Here is a 19,093-nt window from a genome sequence, read left to right as displayed (position 1 = left end):
ATGTTTAACATTCTTGGAGGACTCTCAGAAATAACTTCCTATATTCATATCTTACACCACTTCCCTCTGAACATGAAAATTGTGTTTGCTATTACAACTTAAGAATAAGGTATATATTCAGCAAACCCCCAGTAGTAGGGTTCAGAAATATGTATTATAGGAAGGGCAGTGGGGAAGGGGTTTAAAAAAGTCAAGTTGGCCACTGTGATCGTGTGATTGTCCCTTTTCAGGACAGACCCAAATATAATACAATATACACTCTTAAGAAAGGCTGAGCGCAAAAGAATTGATATCTTTGAACTATGGTGCTGGAGAAGACTCTTGTGAGTCCCCTGGACTGCAAGATGACCAAACCAGTCAGTTCTAGAGATCAACCCTGACTGCTCTTTAGAAGGCCAGATCCTGAAGTTGAAATTCAAGTACTTTGGCGACCTAATGAGAAGGAAGGACTCACTGGAGAAGAGCCTAATGCTGAGAAAGATTGAGGGCAATAGAAGAACGGGATGACAGAGAATGAGGTGGCTGGATGGAGTCACTGAAGCAGTAGGCATGAGCTTAAATGGACTCCAGAAGATAGTAGAGGACAGGAAGGCCTGGAGGAACGTTGTCCATGGGGTTGCGATGGGTCAGACACGACTTCACAACTAACAACATACACTCTTAGGCACTTTCAACCTACATTGGGGAGAGAGGTTTTTGGGGGTGCCTGTACTTATTCATAAGCACAAAGAAGGAAAAACATGAAGATGGATGGTGCTTTCATTATATATTTAGATTTAGAATACAACTTTTCTCCTGGCTGAGCATGAGCTCAAGGCTTTATTTTCACATACTCCTACTCTTCACCAGGTTTCTGGGCTAGAGGTTCCCTTGCAGGAAAATCCAAAATCAAGCAGAGATGATCCGATTGCAGCACCTCTAGTGTGCCCTTTGCTTGCAGATCAATCTCTGAAACCCCAGAGGCATCATCAGTGCATTAGCCAAGTCTGTATCGGTGATGGATTGTGACATCACCAGGAGTAGGGCTACACCACCTTCTGTGTATTCAAGGCTCTCAGTTGCCTTCAAAGGCCATCAAAGCACAACTATGGTTATATTAAGTGCCTCTTTGGGAGGCCTCGTAAGGCTTTGCTTCTGGAATTCAACTCGGTTTGTCAACCCACCGGAATTTAAGTAAGAGTTGAACTGAATCATCTGGGAATCATCTTCACCAACCTTCGGATTCCTATTCCAGCGAGATTGCTAGACAGAGAAACACAAGGTGTGTATATTTAAGAATGAAAAGCAGAAGTATTATGTTTAAGGAGTGGGGGGGAGGGGATGGTATTAATTTTAAAATAATTAAACTGTGTTTACTGAAATACAGCCACAATAAATGGTTATACCTTGACTGCTCTTCTAAAAAAGCTAAGCAAAATGCAAATAAGGTCAAAGAGCACTAGTAAATCCAGAGCTATAAACCATGTCCTTTGGATAACAAAATCAAATCAAGGGTATCTTTATCTTTACTTCACTGATTTATATAATCTTAGATTTTAATGTATTTTATACTGCTTCTTATGAAGGTATTCATGCTGTACAAAGAAAATAAAAACCATTTGGACGTATTTTAAAATTACAGAAAACATGTTAAAGCGTGGGAGGAAACTGAGAAAAGGACAAAACACATTTATCCTTAAGATTTCACATGAGGCGATTGCATTATAGGTAAATTATTACACTTCCACAGAAATACACAATTACTTGCTGTTTATCTGCACACTGTGAGCTTATGCTCCAGAGATAAATTCCTTGTGTGTCCGATCACACTTGGTCAATAAAGAATTCTATTTCTATTTCTGTTTCTATTTCTATTTGTGAAATCTTTCTTGAAAGTATTTGAGGAAATAGAGGAAAAAGAAATGACTTTGCTGTGAGTGAGTATCCTATTTCTTCTGGTTGCTTGGCCACCCAACCAACCAGAGGAAATAGATGAACTGTTTGCTAATTAGTTAGCTGAACTGTGCAGGAAACAAACCACTGTAGTAATGGAAGACTTTAACTACCCTGACACAAACTGGGAAACAAACCCTGCAGGGAGTGGGAGATCAAACAGGCCCAGAATGAGCTAAGACTGGCAACTAATTCCAAAATTAACAACAGCAAAAAAGCCAACACTTCCTTCAATGTGTAAAGAACAAGAAGAAAGTCAAGGAAACAATTAAGTCCACTAATAGAAGCAGATGGCAAGAAGGTCACAGGCAGCAGGTAGAAAGCAGAACATCCCATTCTTTCTTTGTATGATTTTACGCAAAAAGAAAGAAATAATCCAACCTATCAAAAGCAGCACTGAGAAAGGTAGAATAGGTGCATATCAAAATATAGGCAAGGAAATAATAAGAGAACAGCTGTCTATTGGCAGTTGGCAACTGGCATGTATTTCTAACAGCTGCAGTGTTCTGGGATCCTGTGATCATTGTATGCAACCTTCTCAGACTTCTTACAAATAAAGTCTACGGGGGAAGGTGGATTTGTTTAATGACTGCATGATTCACTTAACTGCAGAGGTTCACTTAACAACCGTGGCAAGGTCATAATACAGGCACAACTCACTTAACAAGTCCCTTGCTTAGCAAGGGAAATTCTGATCCCAGTTGTGGTTGTTCAGTTGAGGAGTACCTATAATGAACAGTTAAGTCCAACTTCATAGAACTACTCACATTCAGAGCCAACATCCTTATAACTACGCAGGGAGGAATATATATAGGCACAAACTGTCTATGGCGATTTTCAGTCATCCAGGTCATGGTTGTCCCAAATGTGCTTTTTCAAGAGGCAACTGGACTTTCTTGTTTTTCCTTTCAAGATATTTCGCTTCTTATCCAAGAAGCTTCTTCAGCTCTGACTGGATGGTGGGGAATGGAAGGATTTATATTCCTTGCAGGCAGCTGGTCATTTGCATTCTTTTAGAAAGTTGTTGAGGCCACTTGGAGGTTTATCGGTGTCCTCAAAGCCACCTGAGTGGTGCAAATGGGTGTGGTGCCTTCTTGGAACTGCTGAAAGGGTTTGAACCACTCAGGTGACCTTGAGGACACAAATAAACCTCCAAGTAGCCTCAACGACTTATGTCATACTTATGACCATTGTAGCATCCTCGTGGTTCATATGACCAATATTTGGATGCTTGACAACTGGTTCCTATTTATGACAACTGCGGTGTCTCCAGATCACATTAACCCCTTTCCTGACCTTCTGACACGCGAAGTCGAGGGGGAAGCCATATTCAATTAACAACTGGGTTATTAACTGAACTGCAAAGATTCACTTAACAACTGTGGCACGAAAAGTCGTAAAATCGGCCAAACCCACTTAACAAATGTTTCACTTAGCAACATAAATTTGGGGCTCAATTATGGCTGTAAGCCGAGGACTACCTACATGGCAACCTCTAAGATCACTGTCTGAAGAATTCTAGGAATTAAGACATTTGTACTTAGAGTGCTGGGTTTTTCATTTTTTTTTCTTTTTCTTCATCTTTTTCTGTTACCCCCATATGATAACCCCTTTCTCAGCCTTGTTGGCTTCGCCTCTCACACCATCATCCTTCAACACTCACATCACCTTCCTCCCTCTCTCAAGTCACGGGAAGCTGGAAGAGCTTCGGTCTCTTCCCCTTCCTCTGCTTCCTCGCATTGTCAAAGCCTCCAGCAAAGAGAGCAAGAATGGGGGAAAACCAATCTTATTTTCAGTGCAGCTAGAAGTGTTGGGATTATGTAAATAACAAGGGTTCCTCCCAGTGGTGGGATTCAGCCAGTTTGGCAGAACCGGTAGCTAATGTTTTGTTGCCCAGGCCCCGAATGGACTTCCAGAAGCGGCATCCACACAGAGAACCGGTTGTTCACATATTTGAATCCCACCACTGGTTCCTCCCCCCCCCATCCCTAGCAAAGTTGGGCTAAAATAAAGAGACATGCAAGAATCCAGGAAAGAATTCCCATGTTCCAGAAGAGAGTTCTGTGGGAACTGAAATCACATAGAGACTCCAGGAACTGCAGGCAGCTGAATTACCTCCTCAAAGAACAATTCGAGTCTGCTTACAAGCATGCTACTGATCATCATGGCATCTGTGACTGCACAATCAAAATCCCCATATGCAACATCCATTAAAAAGGGTGGGACGTAATCATCTTATGGGCAGCACCCTGACTTTTATGACCCTCCCCACACGTTCATTCTGAAATCATAGCTCTTATTTTGGGCATCTCATTCTCAATGGAGTGTACGGGTTGATTCCTTGTTGTTGTTGTTGTTAATTGCGAACTCGTGTCCGACCCATCGCGACCCCATGGACAACGTTCCTCCAGGTCTTCCTGTTCTCTACCATCTTCTGGAGTCCATTTAAGTTCACACCTACTGCTTCAGTGACTCCATCTAGTCATCTCATTCTCTGTCGTCCCCTTCTTCTATTGCCCTCAATCTTTCCCAGCATTAGGCCCTTCTCCAGTGAGTCCTTCCTTCTCATTAGATGGCTAAAGTATTTGAGTTTCAACTTCAGGATCTGGCCTTCTAAAGAGCAGTCGGGGTTGATCTCTTCTGGGACTGACCGGTTTGAATGCCTTGCAGTCCAAGGGACTCGCAGGAGTCTTCTCCAGCACCATAGTTCAAAGGCCTCAGTTGTAACTTTGAAAGGTGCCAAACAATGAATCGTAAGTCAAAGACTACCAGTTTTTGCCTATATTTCAGATTTTCTTGCAGCGGAAAGATTTACTTGACATATATTTTAATGCACCTGTAATATCATTACAGGCTTCAACTAAGAAACTGCATTTTTAAATACTCTTCCATGGAGTATTTAATCCACCAGGAAAATTTCCCTTGTTCAACAGGAAGCTGTGCTTAATGGCTGTTCTTAGTAATGATTAATAATTAGATGGAGATGATCTGGAATGTCTCTAGAGTAGTGTTTCTCAACCTTGGCAAAATGTATGGACTTCAACTCCCAGAATTCCCAGATGAGCATGCTGATTGGGGAATTTTGGAAGTCCACACATCTGCAAGCTACAAAGGTTAAAAAGCACTGCTCTAGAGCTACAGACTAGACTGGAAACCTGAACCCAGCCAAAAAATCTGGCGTCATACTACAGAAAGCATAAGAGTATGTTTATGTAGGAAGAGAAGAGATGCTCAACCTGAAGAAGCCTTTATTTCTATTATAATAGTTTAGAACAGTGTTTCTCAACCTTGACAATTTTAAGGCATGTGGACTTCAACTCCCAGAATTCCACAGCCAGCATTGCTGGCTGTGGAATTCTGGGAGTTGAAGTCCACATGCCTTAAAATTGTCAAGGTTGAGAAACACTGGTTTAGAAGATAACAGTCATTGAGTTTGGTGGATCTTGGATATATAACGGAGGAGTTATGCTGGGATCTGGAGTTCCCTTGACTGTTTCAAGAGCTGTCTAATTCCATAGCCAAAAAGGGAAAGGCGAAATATCTATTAAAACATGGGAGATAAATTTACTAGAATTAACTGCCGTAGAAGAAGAGTTCCCAGTTCTTGTTGACAGATGGCAATTAAGTAGCTTCATGCAAACAAGCTAGAAAGATTGCTTTGTGTTGAGGGCTCCACCTGTTTTTCATATAAGTTGCCATTTTGGTTGCCATCTTGACTTCTTTTGGCCATCTGCTGTGGGCATCCCCCTCTATGCTTGGGAGCCTCTGCTGAGTTTGACCTGGTTAGATCTGATTGGGAACCACCAGGAAATTCCATGGCTTTTGAGTGGACTGGAAAGCAGAGGGGAGAGGGGAAAATCTCAGAAAAAGTCCATTACCAGAACTTTATTTTGGGCATGGTAATAATACTCAAGCATGTACTCATGAATTTAGTAGGAGAAGATGCAAGGAATAAGGTTAGTTGCTTTTACAGGTAGTCCTCAACTTACAGTTCATTTAGTGACCGTTTAGAGCAGTGGTTCTCAACCTTCCTAATGCCGTGACCTTTTAATACAGTTCCTCATGTTGTGGTGACCCCCAGCCCTAAGGACTGTCCAAGCATGCACTGAAACCGCCCACTCACCCACTGCGCCTGGGGCTCAGCACGCCTCACCTGCCCTCACCTCACTTCCAAAAGTTGCCGGCTTGCCCGTCTCCAGCTGGCCGGGGAGGGGGGGCAGGAAGGCCGCTCCGACAACTCTGCCCAGCCTGGTTGGAGAAGCGCCCAGGCGGGGAGAGGGAGAGGGAGAGGGAGAGGGAGAGAGAGAGAGAGAGAGAGCGCCAAGAGGGCGACAGCATCGGCAGAGCTTAGTTCAGCCTCCTCTGTGGAAAGGGCCGTGAAGCAGCGCAGCCTCCCTTAGGAGATGCACGACGGAAATGAATCCGGTGCTGCAATGGCCCCAGCTTGAAGCCATGCGGAGACGGATAGAAGAGCGGTGTCTCGGTTCCTAAGACCATCGGAAATATGTGTTTTCCGATGGTCTTAGGTGACCCCTATGAAAGGGTCGTTCGACCCCCAAAGGGGTCGCGACCCACAGGTTGAGAACCCCTGGTTTAGAGCTACAATGTCACTGAAAAAGTGACTTATGACCATTTTTCATACTTATGACCACTGTAGCATCCTCGTGGTTCATATGACCAATATTTGGATGCTTGACAACTGGTTCCTATTTATGACAACTGCGGTGTCTCCAGATCACATTAACCCCTTTCCTGACTTTCTGACAAGCAAAGTCGAGGGGGAAGCCATATTCAATTAACAACTGGGTTATTAACTGCAAAGATTCACTTAACAACTGTGGCACGAAAAGTCGTAAAATCGGCCAAACCCACTTAACAAATGTTTCACTTAGCAACATAAATTTGGGGCTCAATTATGGCCGTAAGCCAAGGACTACCTGCATGGCAACCTCTAAGATCACTGTCTGAAGAATTCTAGGAATTAAGACATTTGTACTTAGAGTGCAGGGGTTTTCATTTTTTTTTCTTTTTCTTCATCTTTTTCTGTTGCCCCCATATGATAACCCCTTTCTCAGCCTTGTTGGCTTCGCCTCTCACACCATCATCTTTCAACACTCACATCACCTTCCTCCCTCTCTCAAGTCACGGGAAGCTGGAAGAGCTTCGGTCTCTTCCCCTTCCTCTGCTTCCTCGCATTGTCAAAGCCTCCAGCAAAGAGAGCAAGAATGGGGGAAAACCAATCTTATTTTCAGTGCAGCTAGAAGTGTTGGGATTATGTAAATAACAAGGGTTCCTCCCAGTGGTGGGATTCAGCCAGTTTGGCAGAACCGGTAGCTAATGTTTTGTTGCCCAGGCCCCGAATGGACTTCCAGAAGCGGCATCCACACAGAGAACCGGTTGTTCACATATTTGAATCCCACCACTGGTTCCTCCCCCCCCCATCCCTAGCAAAGTTGGGCTAAAATAAAGAGACATGCAAGAATCCAGGAAAGAATTCCCATGTTCCAGAAGAGAGTTCTGTGGGAACTGAAATCACATAGAGACTCCAGGAACTGCAGGCAGCTGAATTACCTCCTCAAAGAACAATTCGAGTCTGCTTACAAGCATGCTACTGAACATCATGGCATCTGTGACTGCATAATCAAAATCCCCATATGCAACATCCATTAAAAAGGGTGGGACGTAATCATCTTATGGGCAGCACCCTGACTTTTATGACCCTCCCCACACGTTCATTCTGAAATCATAGCTCTTATTTTGGGCATCTCATTCTCAATGGAGTGTACGGCTTGATTCCTTGTTGTTGTTGTTGTTAATTGCAAAATCGTGTCCGACCCATCGCGACACCATGGACAACGTTCCTCCAGGTCTTCCTGTCCTCTACCATCTTCTGGAGTCCATTTAAGTTAACACCTACTGCTTCAGTGACTCCATCTAGTCATCTCATTCTCTGTCGTCCCCTTCTTCTATTGCCCTCAATCTTTCCCAGCATTAGGCCCTTCTCCAGTGAGTCCTTCCTTCTCATTAGGTGGCCAAAGTATTTGAGTTTCAACTTCAGGATCTGGCCTTCTAAAGAGCAGTCGGGGTTGATCTCTTCTAGGACTGACCGGTTTGAATGCCTTGCAGTCCAAGGAACTCGCAAGAGTCTTCTCCAGCACCATAGTTCAAAGGCCTCAATTCTTTGGCGCTCAGCCTTTCTTATGGTCCAACTTTCTCAGCCATACATTGCAACTGGGAAAACCATGGCCTGGACTATACGCACTTTTGTTGGCAGGGTGATATCTCTGCTTTTTAGTATGATGTCTAGATTTGCCATAGCTTTCCTCCCCAGGAGCAAACGTCTTTTAATTTCAGTCACTAAAAAGTGGATAGCTTTGATATCAGTTGTTTTCCTTTGACCATTAAATAATGAACTCTCATGCCAAATACTGGAAATAGTCCAGTATAGTTGACATTTGGAGGAGGGAAATCTGGTAGAATCAGATGTGGTCTCCCACTGCACTGGGAGACCTTGCCTAGTAGCACTTGTCAGCTGAGTATTTGGAAAAAGTTGGGTCAGGTTACAGTTGCTCACGAGGAAGCACTAAGCTGCTCTCCAAGTCCTGAATAAACGGGAGGCCTCAAGCATGGGTAAAGGTTGAGAAGGAATTAGCCACTGGCATGAGTGCCAGCATTAAGTAGCCTGGAATTGCAATATTTGAACAGAGGCGTGAATTGATTTTGTAAGGGAAGTCGATCAGTGGAAGTCAATCAGTGAATTGATTTTGTAAGGGAAGTCAATCATGTGGTTTGTAAGCTATTCATATTCTGCAGATGTGTATTACAAGGTAATGTATGTAATGATTGCTAAGAAATCAGCACAGTACGGACCCTAATATACAGTAGATGTAGTTAAAAAAAATCACATTTGCACTCAATGTGCAAATTCAAAAAGATGAAACCAGATTTGACCGAACTGGATGGGATTTTCACCTCCCTAAGTACAACAAACCCTTGCTGGGCCCTATCCAGGCATAAGATGTTTCTGAAAAGAGACAAAATATAACTTCCCTTTTACCCCAGTGTTCTGCCCAAAAGCCAAGAATGTTTGTTTCCTCTTCTTTAGACGTTAATCCTTGGAAAGCCTCTGCCATCATCCCTGAAGGCATCAGACCCATCTTTCTCCTCCTTTGCTGACTTTGCAACAAAGTCTTAGGTTGCCAGGAATCACAAAGAGTTTTGAAGGTTTCAAGAACGCCTGTAGAAGGCCATGCCAGCTTTACCATCTGCTTCCTGAGACAGCCACTTCGCACTGTCTGATAACCGAGTTGGCTGAATGCGATGTGAAAACCCACCCACTCTGGTTATTGCCTAGTTACATAGGCAGGTTCCTAGTGAAGGGATAAATTGCATCCCTACAGCTGCCTCCCTCAAAAATGTCAGGCTGAACTTATGTACAAGTTGGGAAGCATATGCCTGCAGCCTACTAAACCAGGATAGAGTCAGGCCCTCTTGAAAAGGCAACATTGCCTCCCCCCCAGCCTTGTTATGACAGAGGCACATGGGAACCATCACCTTAGTGAGGCATCTCTGCCAGCTGTCTGGTCATCATCATGTGCCAACAGAAGGAGAAGTTCAGCTATGACATGCCTGCCAGGATTTGCCAGCATGTATCTATCAAGCTAAAAATGCTAACTAATTAAGGTGTGGATTTACCACCCCTTCTGATGAGAGAGAGGGAGGGAGGAGGGAGAGGGGGGGGCTGTACCCTCTAAATCCCATTTTTCATGGACAACCACACACACCACCCTGGCAGTATCTTAGGGAAATATATAGGAAAAAGGCCATAAATATGTTGGTTTGTTGAAACAGCAGTTGGAGAGTGATTTTGATTGAACAGTTGAGGCAGTGTCCTTCAACCCTGACAATTTGTATGTGTGGACTTCAACTCCTAGAATTCCCCAGACAGCAAGGAAAAGAGATGGTTCAGCAACCCTGGTTTAGAGTGCAAACTTCACAGGTTTCCTTCTTGAGCTGTTGTGCAAGGAGAATGCTAATGTTTTTCAAACTTTCAACTTGAAAAATCCCGGATCTAACCAACACAGGGACTACTTTTGTAACCTGAGTGCAAGCTGCACTCAATCACAAGTTCCCGTGAAAGCCACCTGATTCGTTTCCGACGTGCACTGCTCAGGGGTGCCCTTCTGACTTTGCACACAGCAGTTCTGCTCTCACTGGACTAGACTAGACTACACTAGTGAGGGGGACCTTGGAAGTTTTCTAGTGCAGACCTCATTAAGGCAGCAAAACAAAGCAGCTGACCTGGAGGTTGCCATTTTCTCCCCCCTCCAGCCCCCTCCACACACCAGTAAATGGGACAAAATGGCATCTGCATTTGGATCACTGCCATGCAGCCCAAAGATATGTAGTCTGTTTTCCTTCCCCAAGCTGAGGGAGAATAGAATAGAGTAGAGTAGAGTACAGTAGAGTAGAGTAGAATGGAAAATAGAACAGAGAATAGAATAGAAAATAGAATAGAATAGAATAGAATAGAATAGAATAGAATAGAATAGAATAGAATAGAATAGCAGAGTTGGAAGGGACATTGGAGGTCATCTAGTCCAATGGTTCTTAACCTGGGCAATATCGCCCCCCAGGGGGCAATTTCATTTTTCAGGGGGACGAAGGAACAAAATGGGGGCGATGGAGCGAGAAGTTTTGGGGACACTTTTGATACTTTTTCATACAGTGAATCGCTGTATATCTGTTGTACAAAAACATCAGATCGCTCGCTATTAGTGGATTGAATTGTGTTTTCAAATGTTCCTCCAGCTAGCTTCAGTACAAAACGCCGTACATAGGTGAATACACATTGCTTATCTTCATGCGCATTGTGCAGCAGCCTCTGCTCTTTTTATATTTCTTTTTGCTTCTTAAATTTCACTTGTAATTCAATCATTAAATGTTACTGTTTTTCTTTTCGGGCATTTCACTTTCTTGTAATTGAATTTTGTTTTCAGTGGTCATTACATTTAAGTATCTTGAATAAATAAGATAATAATGAAATACATGTATCACGAAGTTTGGGAATAAAGTGACGGGTGGCATCAAAACTTTTCACACAATTGAGATATGGGAAAAAGACTGGAAATAAATTATTTGCATCGATATGTCCTGATGACAATTTTAAAGAAAACAAAACAAGTGTTTGCATAAATGGAAGAATTATTTCCTATGTTGTGATTGAGAGGTTATGTTGGGGGAGGGGGGGGCGATGACATCTTCCTCATTGGCTCAAGGGGGCCATTCGTTCAAAAAGGTTAAGAACCACTGATCTAGTCCAACCTCCTGCTCAGGCTGGAAATCCTATATCATTTGAGACAAATGGTTGTCCAATCTCTTCTTAAAAACTTCCAGTGTTGGAGCAGTCACAACTACTGGAGGCAGGTTGTTCCACTGGTTAATTGTTCTTACTGTCAGGAAATTTCTTCTTAGTTCTAGGTCGGGGTTCTCAACCTTGGCAACTTTAAGACTTGTGGACTTCAATTCCCAGAATTCCTCAGCCAGCAAAGCTGGCTGAGGAATTCTGGGAGTTGAAGTCCACAAGTCTTAAAGTTGCCAAGGTTGAGAACCCCTGTTCTAGGTTGCTTCTCTCTTTGGTTAGTTTCCACCTGTTGCTTCTTGTCCTGCGCGAGGGGACTTTTCAGACTTTGCTTAGGAGCAAAGCCCCTTGAACGGGGAAGAATCCTGAAGACTCGACCACAGGATAAAAAACAAAAACGGGAAGCCCCTGCACGTAGAGAGGTGTCCATTGACTGACTTTCGGAGCTCGTCCGCCGCGATCGACGGGCATAGGTGGATGAGGTAGGGGGAAAGAACCGGCGGAAAGACTCCCCCCCCAGTCACGTGACTGCAATTGTCGTGAGTTACGGTTGCTAAGTAACTGCGCGAGATCTCGGCGAATCGGAAGCTGCTCCGCGTTGCTGTGGCTACAGCGTCTTGGCAACGCCGCTTTCAGGCAGCGAAGCCGCGAAGTGCAACTTTGCAAGCGGGACGCGGGCATTCCGAGCATCTTTTCTCCCGCTGGCGGTAGGGGAATCTCCTCACCCTGCTCCAAGGCCGGGCACCGGCTGCGTACTTTTCGGCCGACAATGACGTCGCAGGAGGGAGGCGAAGAAGAGAAACACGGTTGGTTTCTTCTGCGTCGGGAAAACAGCTAGAGAGTTTCTGTTTTCTTGCAGAAAACAGAAGCTTGTTGGAAGAATTAGCCACATCCAGCCCAGAAGCCGCCCTCTCGATGCTGGCTTCCTATAAGCCAGCCAGATAGATTAGCTTGAGAAAGTAGCATTTGGTCGTCCAGCAAATGCATTGGAATTTGATCTCACCTTTCCAAGGCAGCTCTAATTCTGCATAGTATCCAATTGTCTCAAGATGTGATTGTCATGGTCTGTGTTTGCAGTTGCCCAGTGAACAAAGTTAATCTGCTCTCTGAATTTACGCAACCTGCATTGGCTTTAAGGAAGCAAAAAAGTGAGGTATCAGTGTAATAAGTAGGTAAGTAACAAGCAAATGTGCCGAACCACAAACTCGCCCCAGGGAAACCAATCAAACAGGGAGAACAAGCAAAGTTACACAAGCAACAAACTACAGAATAGTTAAAAATACCAACCCTTTAACATCCTGTGCCAATATTTTGAGTGAGCACATTTACATCATCGCAGATATGCAGAATTTCCACTCATTGGAACAATTGTAATTTTAGTCATGGTCTGAGCAAGATATACTAATTGTCTGTCTCTGTCCTGGACTGAGTTCTGTTTAGTTTAATGAACTAAATACATAAAACATTTTCTGTTTCAATTGTTCCACTTTAATATCGTATATTTATGTCCCATTTTTGAATTAAGAATAGCATCTAGTCAGTTTATAATATGGTTATTAAATAAAAATAAACATATATCAATATTATTGCAAATTAAATACTGCATTTTGTATGTGTTTGTGTGAGAGAGATTTAGATTTGTAAAAGGCTGAAACAAGGTTCTTAATATATGAAAATATGAAACATTATTTACTTTATAAATATTTTTATTTATAAATATATATTTATTATTATATATTAAACTTGGCTTGCATGGGGGACACAGGCCCACACAACCACGAGGTTAGTTGGCCCCATAAGAAGTCCCTCCCACACCTGTATTAACAACTGATAATCTCCCCATTCTGGAATTCTCCATCTTTTGTAATTTTATAATGTTGTTTTACATTTTTAAAGATTTTTAATCTTAAATTATTCTGTTTTTAATGCTTATTTGTCTTGCTGCCAACACGAAATTCTTCTGTCTTAAAAACCTTTCCTTCCTTCCTTCCTTCCTTCCTTCCTTCCTTCCTTCCTTCCTTCCTTCCTTCCTTCCTCCCTCCCTCCCTCCCTCCCTCCCTCTCTTCCTCCCTTCCTTCATTTTCTTCCTTCCTCTAAGGCAGGCGTAGGCAACCTTGGCTCTTTTATGACTGGTGGACTTCAACTCCCAGAATTCCTGAGCCAGCATGGCTCAGCTTGGAAACCTCTCCCTTTCCCCTCAGCATGGCTGGCTCAGGAATTCTGGGAGTTGAAGTCCACGAGTCATAAAAGAGCCAAGGTTGCCTACCTCTGGCCTAGGCCTAGGCCACTTTATGACTCGTGGACTTCAACTCCCAGAATTCCTGAGCCAGCATGACTCAGCTTGGAAATCTCTCCCTTTCCCCTCAGCATGGCTGGCTCAGGAATTCTGGGACTTGAAGTCCATGAGTCATAAAAGAGCCAAGGTAGCTCTAAGGTAATGTGAATCAGTGGAACCAGTAGAACCATTGTCACTTTGGCTAGTGAGAACATAAAGAAATGAAGAGTTTAATTAAATAACTAAAAAACCATTTTAAAACAATCTCATTTTCCCCCAAATATTATTCCATTAGGACTCACCTTCCTTAAAACTAAAATTATTCTTAAGGCTGTTTCCCTGACAAGTGGGATTTTCCTAGCCTGGGATCTCCCACTGTGTTGCCATTCTTTGATTGGCAGGCCCACCTGCCAATCAAAACTCCACCATGGTCTGCCTCTGGGGCTGAATGGTGTAAGGTGTCCAACTTTTTTACAATGAAAAGGAGGACACAAATAAATTGAAGAAAAAAATATCGTAATAAAAGAAACATTTTATTCATTGCAACAATAATACAGACAACTTGCACGTGCAAAGTTTGCCAGCCGGGTGTTTTGGCACACTCAGCAGCAATTCCTATTGGCTTTCGAAAGCCAATAGCGGGAGTAGCACAGCTCATGCAAAAGTTGAAAAAAACCCATTAAAAAAAAGGTGCCGGAATGCCGTTCTGAGCGTTCTATGAGAAAAAAAAAGCTCTGCAGATTAGTCTTCAAATATCGAAAAGGAGGACATGTAGGAGGACATTTTTCGAGGGAGGACAAAACCTACAAAAGGAGGACTGTTCTCCCTAAAGGCGGATGGTTGGTCACCTTAGAATGGTGGGCTTCTCTGATTCCTTCCCAGTCTTGATTTAACAAATTCCTGGAAAGCATGAGGACCTTTCTGACTACTCAAAAAAAAAAAAAAAAGGAAAAGTGAGGGGTATTGTGGGAAGAAGTGGAGAACATTTGCAAGACACTTCTAGCTCCTGCACGTTCCTGTATGATTTGGAACACTGATTTTCACCACCCCTGCCCTCAAATGGTTGCAGCCAGAGAATCCAAAACTTCATTCTCCAGGCTTAGAAACTAAAATGAAAGCAACCAGTTATAACATAATCATCTTTCCAGGTGCATCTGGAGGGGGTCAAACAACTCATGTTGGCATCTATGATCCCACGGTTGAAGTTTGGCCCCTGTATACTATCTTGACTTCTTTGAACTGTCTCTTTGTAAGCCACTATCTTTGTCCCTGTCAGCGGGTTTTTGTGAACATCTTGTTTTCTTTTACCAGGAAGAACTTAAACTTTTGAATGTAAATTTAGATATGTCACCAAGGATTGCATTACTGTTACTGGTGGAAAAACAAGATATAAATGAAGCAAAAAAGGAATTGATTGTAAATTTGATAAAGGTACTAGATTAGTGATGGTGAAGTACTGGAGACGGAATTGGGTTATTCAAAGAAATGAGTGGTATAATGAAATATGGAATATGGCAATAAATGATAAATTAACAACAGAAATTAAATTTAAAAAAAGGGATGATTAAAGTAAATAATTATAATGAAATACGGGAGGATTTTATAAAAATAGTGTTGGTAGAGGGTAAAGGGAATAATCCTATTCAAGAATATATGCTGTTTTGGAGCAGATAAGGGCACAGTTGAAATACATTGTATATTATTAGTTGTTATATAAGAAATATAGGTAATAAAAATGGTCTCCAGGGGAGTGGGTGCACTGTCATATTTGTATTTTTAATACTGTTTTTTTTATTTAGACATATATATTATGTTTGTATTATTTGTATTTGAATAAATTTATTTAAAAAAAGTTTTCTTCTGCCAGGAGGTTGGCAGTGGCCTCAGATCAGAAAGCACCTGAAGGCAGGACAAGAAGCAACGGGTGGAAACTAATCAAGGAGAGAAGCAACCTGGAACTAAGGAGAAACTTCCTGACAGTGAGAACAATTAATCAGTGGAACAGCTTGCCTCCAGAAGCAGTAAATGCTCCAACACTGGAAGTTTTTAAGAAGAGACTGGACAGCCATTTGTCCGAAATGGTGTAGGGTTTCCTGCCCAAGCAGGGGGTTGGACTAGATGACCTCCAAGGTCCCTTCCAACTTTACTAATATGAACATTGCGGGCATATCATGAAAAAAAGGTCCTATGAATAGGAGTTTGATGGAGGAATCCATTTGTCTGAGAAGTGGGAGTCTCCCCTTCCTGGGATCCACCCAAGCTGAGCCTGGACAGTTGTCCATGAGGGTTGTGCATGGAATTGCACGTCCGGACCTCAGAGACTGCTTCCATCTCAAGGGTTCTTATAGAGAATCCATATATGTTCCTCTGAGCAATTTAATGGAAAGATGGATAAACTTTTAATAAATTAATATAGGATAATGAATGAATAGCAGTGAGTTTGACGATCACATCTTTTATATAATGAAAAATAACTGTTTGTTGCAGAGCCGGGGCTACTTTGCTGTCAGGGAGGGATGCACTGGAAAAAAATGTCTGTGATAGGCCAATTCATTCTAAAACAGGGGACTTCAAACTTGGCCCTTTTATGACTTGTGGACTTCAAATCCCAGAATTCCTCAGCCAGTGTGCCTGGCTGAGGAATTCTGGGAGTTCAAGTCTACAAGTCATAAAAGGGCCAAGTTTGAAGACCGCTGTTCTAAAATGTCAGTAATATGTTTTGGAGGTTCATAAATATGCAGTTTAAAAAGTCATCTTTGCAGACCATCAATGATTTTTTTCCCCCAGTATGATACTGTAAGAGTGACACACCGAAGGTGATTTTCAAGAATCCTATGCTGGACTCATGACAGACACACTAAAGCAGTGGTTCTCAACCTGTGGGTCGGGACCCCATTTGGGGTCGAACGACCATTTCACGGGGGTCACCAAACAATGCAGTCCGCCATTTTGTTCCCCTTTTCCTTAGCTGTGCTATTCCCTTTTATTCTATTGGCTTTTGAAAGCCAATAGAATAGACTCTCTTGAATAGAGTCTAATTCTATTGGCTTTCAAAAGCCAATAGGAATTGTCCAGGCTGTCTCTGCCCTGCTGAGCCCGCCAAAAGTCCCATTCTGCAAACGGTGCTGCACCAGTTGAGTAGTCCTCGACTTACGACCGGTTGAGTAGTCCTCGACTTACGACCGGTTGGGGATCGCGGCATTAAAAAGGTTGAGAACCACTGCATTAAAGGGAATGGCATTGATACAGAATAACAGAATAACAGAGTTGAAAGGGACTTTGGAGGTCTTCTAATCTAACCCCCTGCTGAAGCAAAAGACCCTTTATCATTCTGGATAAATAAATAAATAAATAAATAAATAAATAAATAAATAAATAACTTCTTAAAAATCTTCAGTAATAGAGCATCCACAATTTCTGGAGGCAAGCCATTCCACTGATTAATTGTTCTCACTGTCAGGAAATGTGAATGGACAAGACTAAAGATCTTTTAAAAAGCAAAGAAAATAAACTTAAAAGAAAATGAAGTAGCAGTACAAGTATTCATTTAATAATAGGAAGAAAAAAACATCAGGCATATTTGAGAAAAAAAAGACATGATTTCATAATTGGTTTCTCTATTTCCTTGTTTTTAATGGAAGCAAGCTTGACAGAATCTAGGATGAAATGGCAGAGGAAAAGTGGGTCCAGAAGCATTTCTGGGGAGGGGTCAAAAAGGTCAAGGCAGTTATAATACAAGTTTTAAAAAAAGCAGCAGGGCTTGGACAGTGTATCATAGACACATTGTGACTATGATTGCTTACACTCTTTAACTGAGATGGGTGGACTTCAAATCCCTGAATTCCCCAGCTAGCGATGTTGTCTGTTTTAACTAGTTTTGAGGCACTCAGAATCTCTCTGCATCTGCTATTTCAGCTGGAGGAATAAATTTATGGCACTTTTCTGTATATTTTCTCTAAGATACATCCAGGGTGGCCTGGGTGGTTTTCCATGAAAAAAACACAGAAATTAGAGAACAGACTGTGGTTGACTGTCTTTCTCTCACAGAGGCTCCTTTGGTGTGGGGAAAACTTTTATGTGGGTCGCCAAAGGTGCCACTTGAACTGATCCACCTGCACCCCTGTACATTTGCAGACTTGTACACCAGCACATAAAGCAGCAACCCTGGGTCTCCGTCAGTTCCATTTGAGACAAACCACAACAACTTTTCTGCTTTGGAACACTCTGTCCCTGAAAGACTGTGTGTCTCTAAAAGGAGGTTTGAAACCACCCTGTTCCTTTTTACTAGCGCTGAAGTAGTCCTCAACGTATGACTGATTGCTTATCGGCCATTTTGTATGACAGATCATGAAAAATGGGACTTATGATCAGTTGAAAAGTTCCGAAGTATGGGCCTTTCTACTCCCAGGTCATGCGGTGCACTTTGGTCATTAAACAATCGGTCCTCATTTATGGTCATTTGCAGTGCCCCATAGTCATGTGACTGAGATTTACTGCGGCGTTCATTTAACAACCACTGAAAAAAGATCATAAAGTCTGGCCAGTCATGTGGTGACCCGCCTCACAACTTATGACTGAAACCGTGGGCTCAATTATGGTTGTAAACTTGAAGACTACCTGTACTGGCCTTCTTGGGTAGCTTGCTTAATTTTCTCTAGTGCAGTGGTTCTCAACCTGTGGGTCGGGACCCCATTTGGGGTCAAACGACCATTTCACGGGGGTCGCCAAACCACGCTGTCCGCCATTTTTTTCCCTTTTCCCTAGCTGTCCTACTCCCTCTTATTGGTGGCCACACCCACTTGGCCACGCCCCTGGGGGTCACCACAACATGGGGAACTGTATTATGGGGTCACGGCGTTAGAAAGGTTGAGAACCACTGCTCTAGTGGGTTTTTCCAGCTTTCCCCCCTCAGCTCTTGAGCAGCAAGCAGAGGCCTCTTCGTTCTACTTCTTTCTTTGTTCCCCCTTATTTCTTGCAGGAACAATGTCCAGAGTGGTGAATGCATGTGATTACAAGACTTTATGCCCTCAGTCCCACGGGATTGTCTTCAATGCCAGAGTCCAGTCCAACTCATCAGGGCGATCTTCCACACGGAGCAGCACCAGCAGCAAGAGCAGCAGTGAAAGCTCTACCCAATCTGACTCAAGTAAGGACCTCCCTGATGGTTCTGTTCCAAATTTCAGGCACAAACAGGCAAAATATTTCAGATCCAACTTCCCCTGCTGGGGAAAGCATTTGCAACCAGCAATGGGTCCGGCCTTAGGGACGTGGGGTTCTCAAGCTTTTCTTCACCACGGACCCCCTTTAAATAACCTTTTGTGGTCACGGACCATGGCCCCAGATCCTCAAAACTTTACTCAAGATTTAAATCATAACATTTCTTCAACACTTTGTGGACTCACAGTGGCGGCATTGCCAATGGTCACAAGGAGTGTTGCATCAGTTGAAAAGTTTCCTAGCTACATTGGAGAAACGGAGCTTTTGCATTTAGAAAGGGTAAAAACCCACTTATTTATCGCCGGGTG

General features: G+C 42.9%; 1 protein-coding gene across 6 annotated transcripts in view; it reads left to right on the top strand.

The window, feature by feature from the left end:
• Positions 1-981: 981 nt before the first annotated feature.
• EFCAB6 (EF-hand calcium binding domain 6) overlaps positions 982-19,093 on the top strand; it is a 138,257-nt gene continuing 120,145 nt past the window's right edge. For 3 of the 6 annotated variants that reach the window (XM_039341351.1, XM_039341350.1, XM_039341346.1), the window contains exons 1-2: positions 11,867-12,099; positions 18,547-18,714. In XM_039341351.1, coding sequence (XP_039197285.1) covers positions 12,063-12,099; positions 18,547-18,714 — 205 coding nt within the window. In that variant the 5' untranslated portion in view covers positions 11,867-12,062. Of the gene's footprint in view, positions 1,262-11,866; positions 12,100-12,132; positions 12,466-17,042; positions 17,827-18,546; positions 18,715-19,093 lie in introns of those variants that run through there. The other 3 variants (XM_039341347.1, XM_039341348.1, XM_039341349.1) reach the window with 3 other exon arrangements.

Source organism: Crotalus tigris, unplaced genomic scaffold, assembly GCF_016545835.1.
Source record: "Crotalus tigris isolate CLP2741 ecotype Arizona unplaced genomic scaffold, ASM1654583v1 scf7180000017764.6130737, whole genome shotgun sequence".
In the NCBI taxonomy this organism is placed as follows: domain Eukaryota; kingdom Metazoa; phylum Chordata; class Lepidosauria; order Squamata; family Viperidae; genus Crotalus; species Crotalus tigris.
This window is presented reverse-complemented; position numbering and strand designations above follow the sequence as displayed.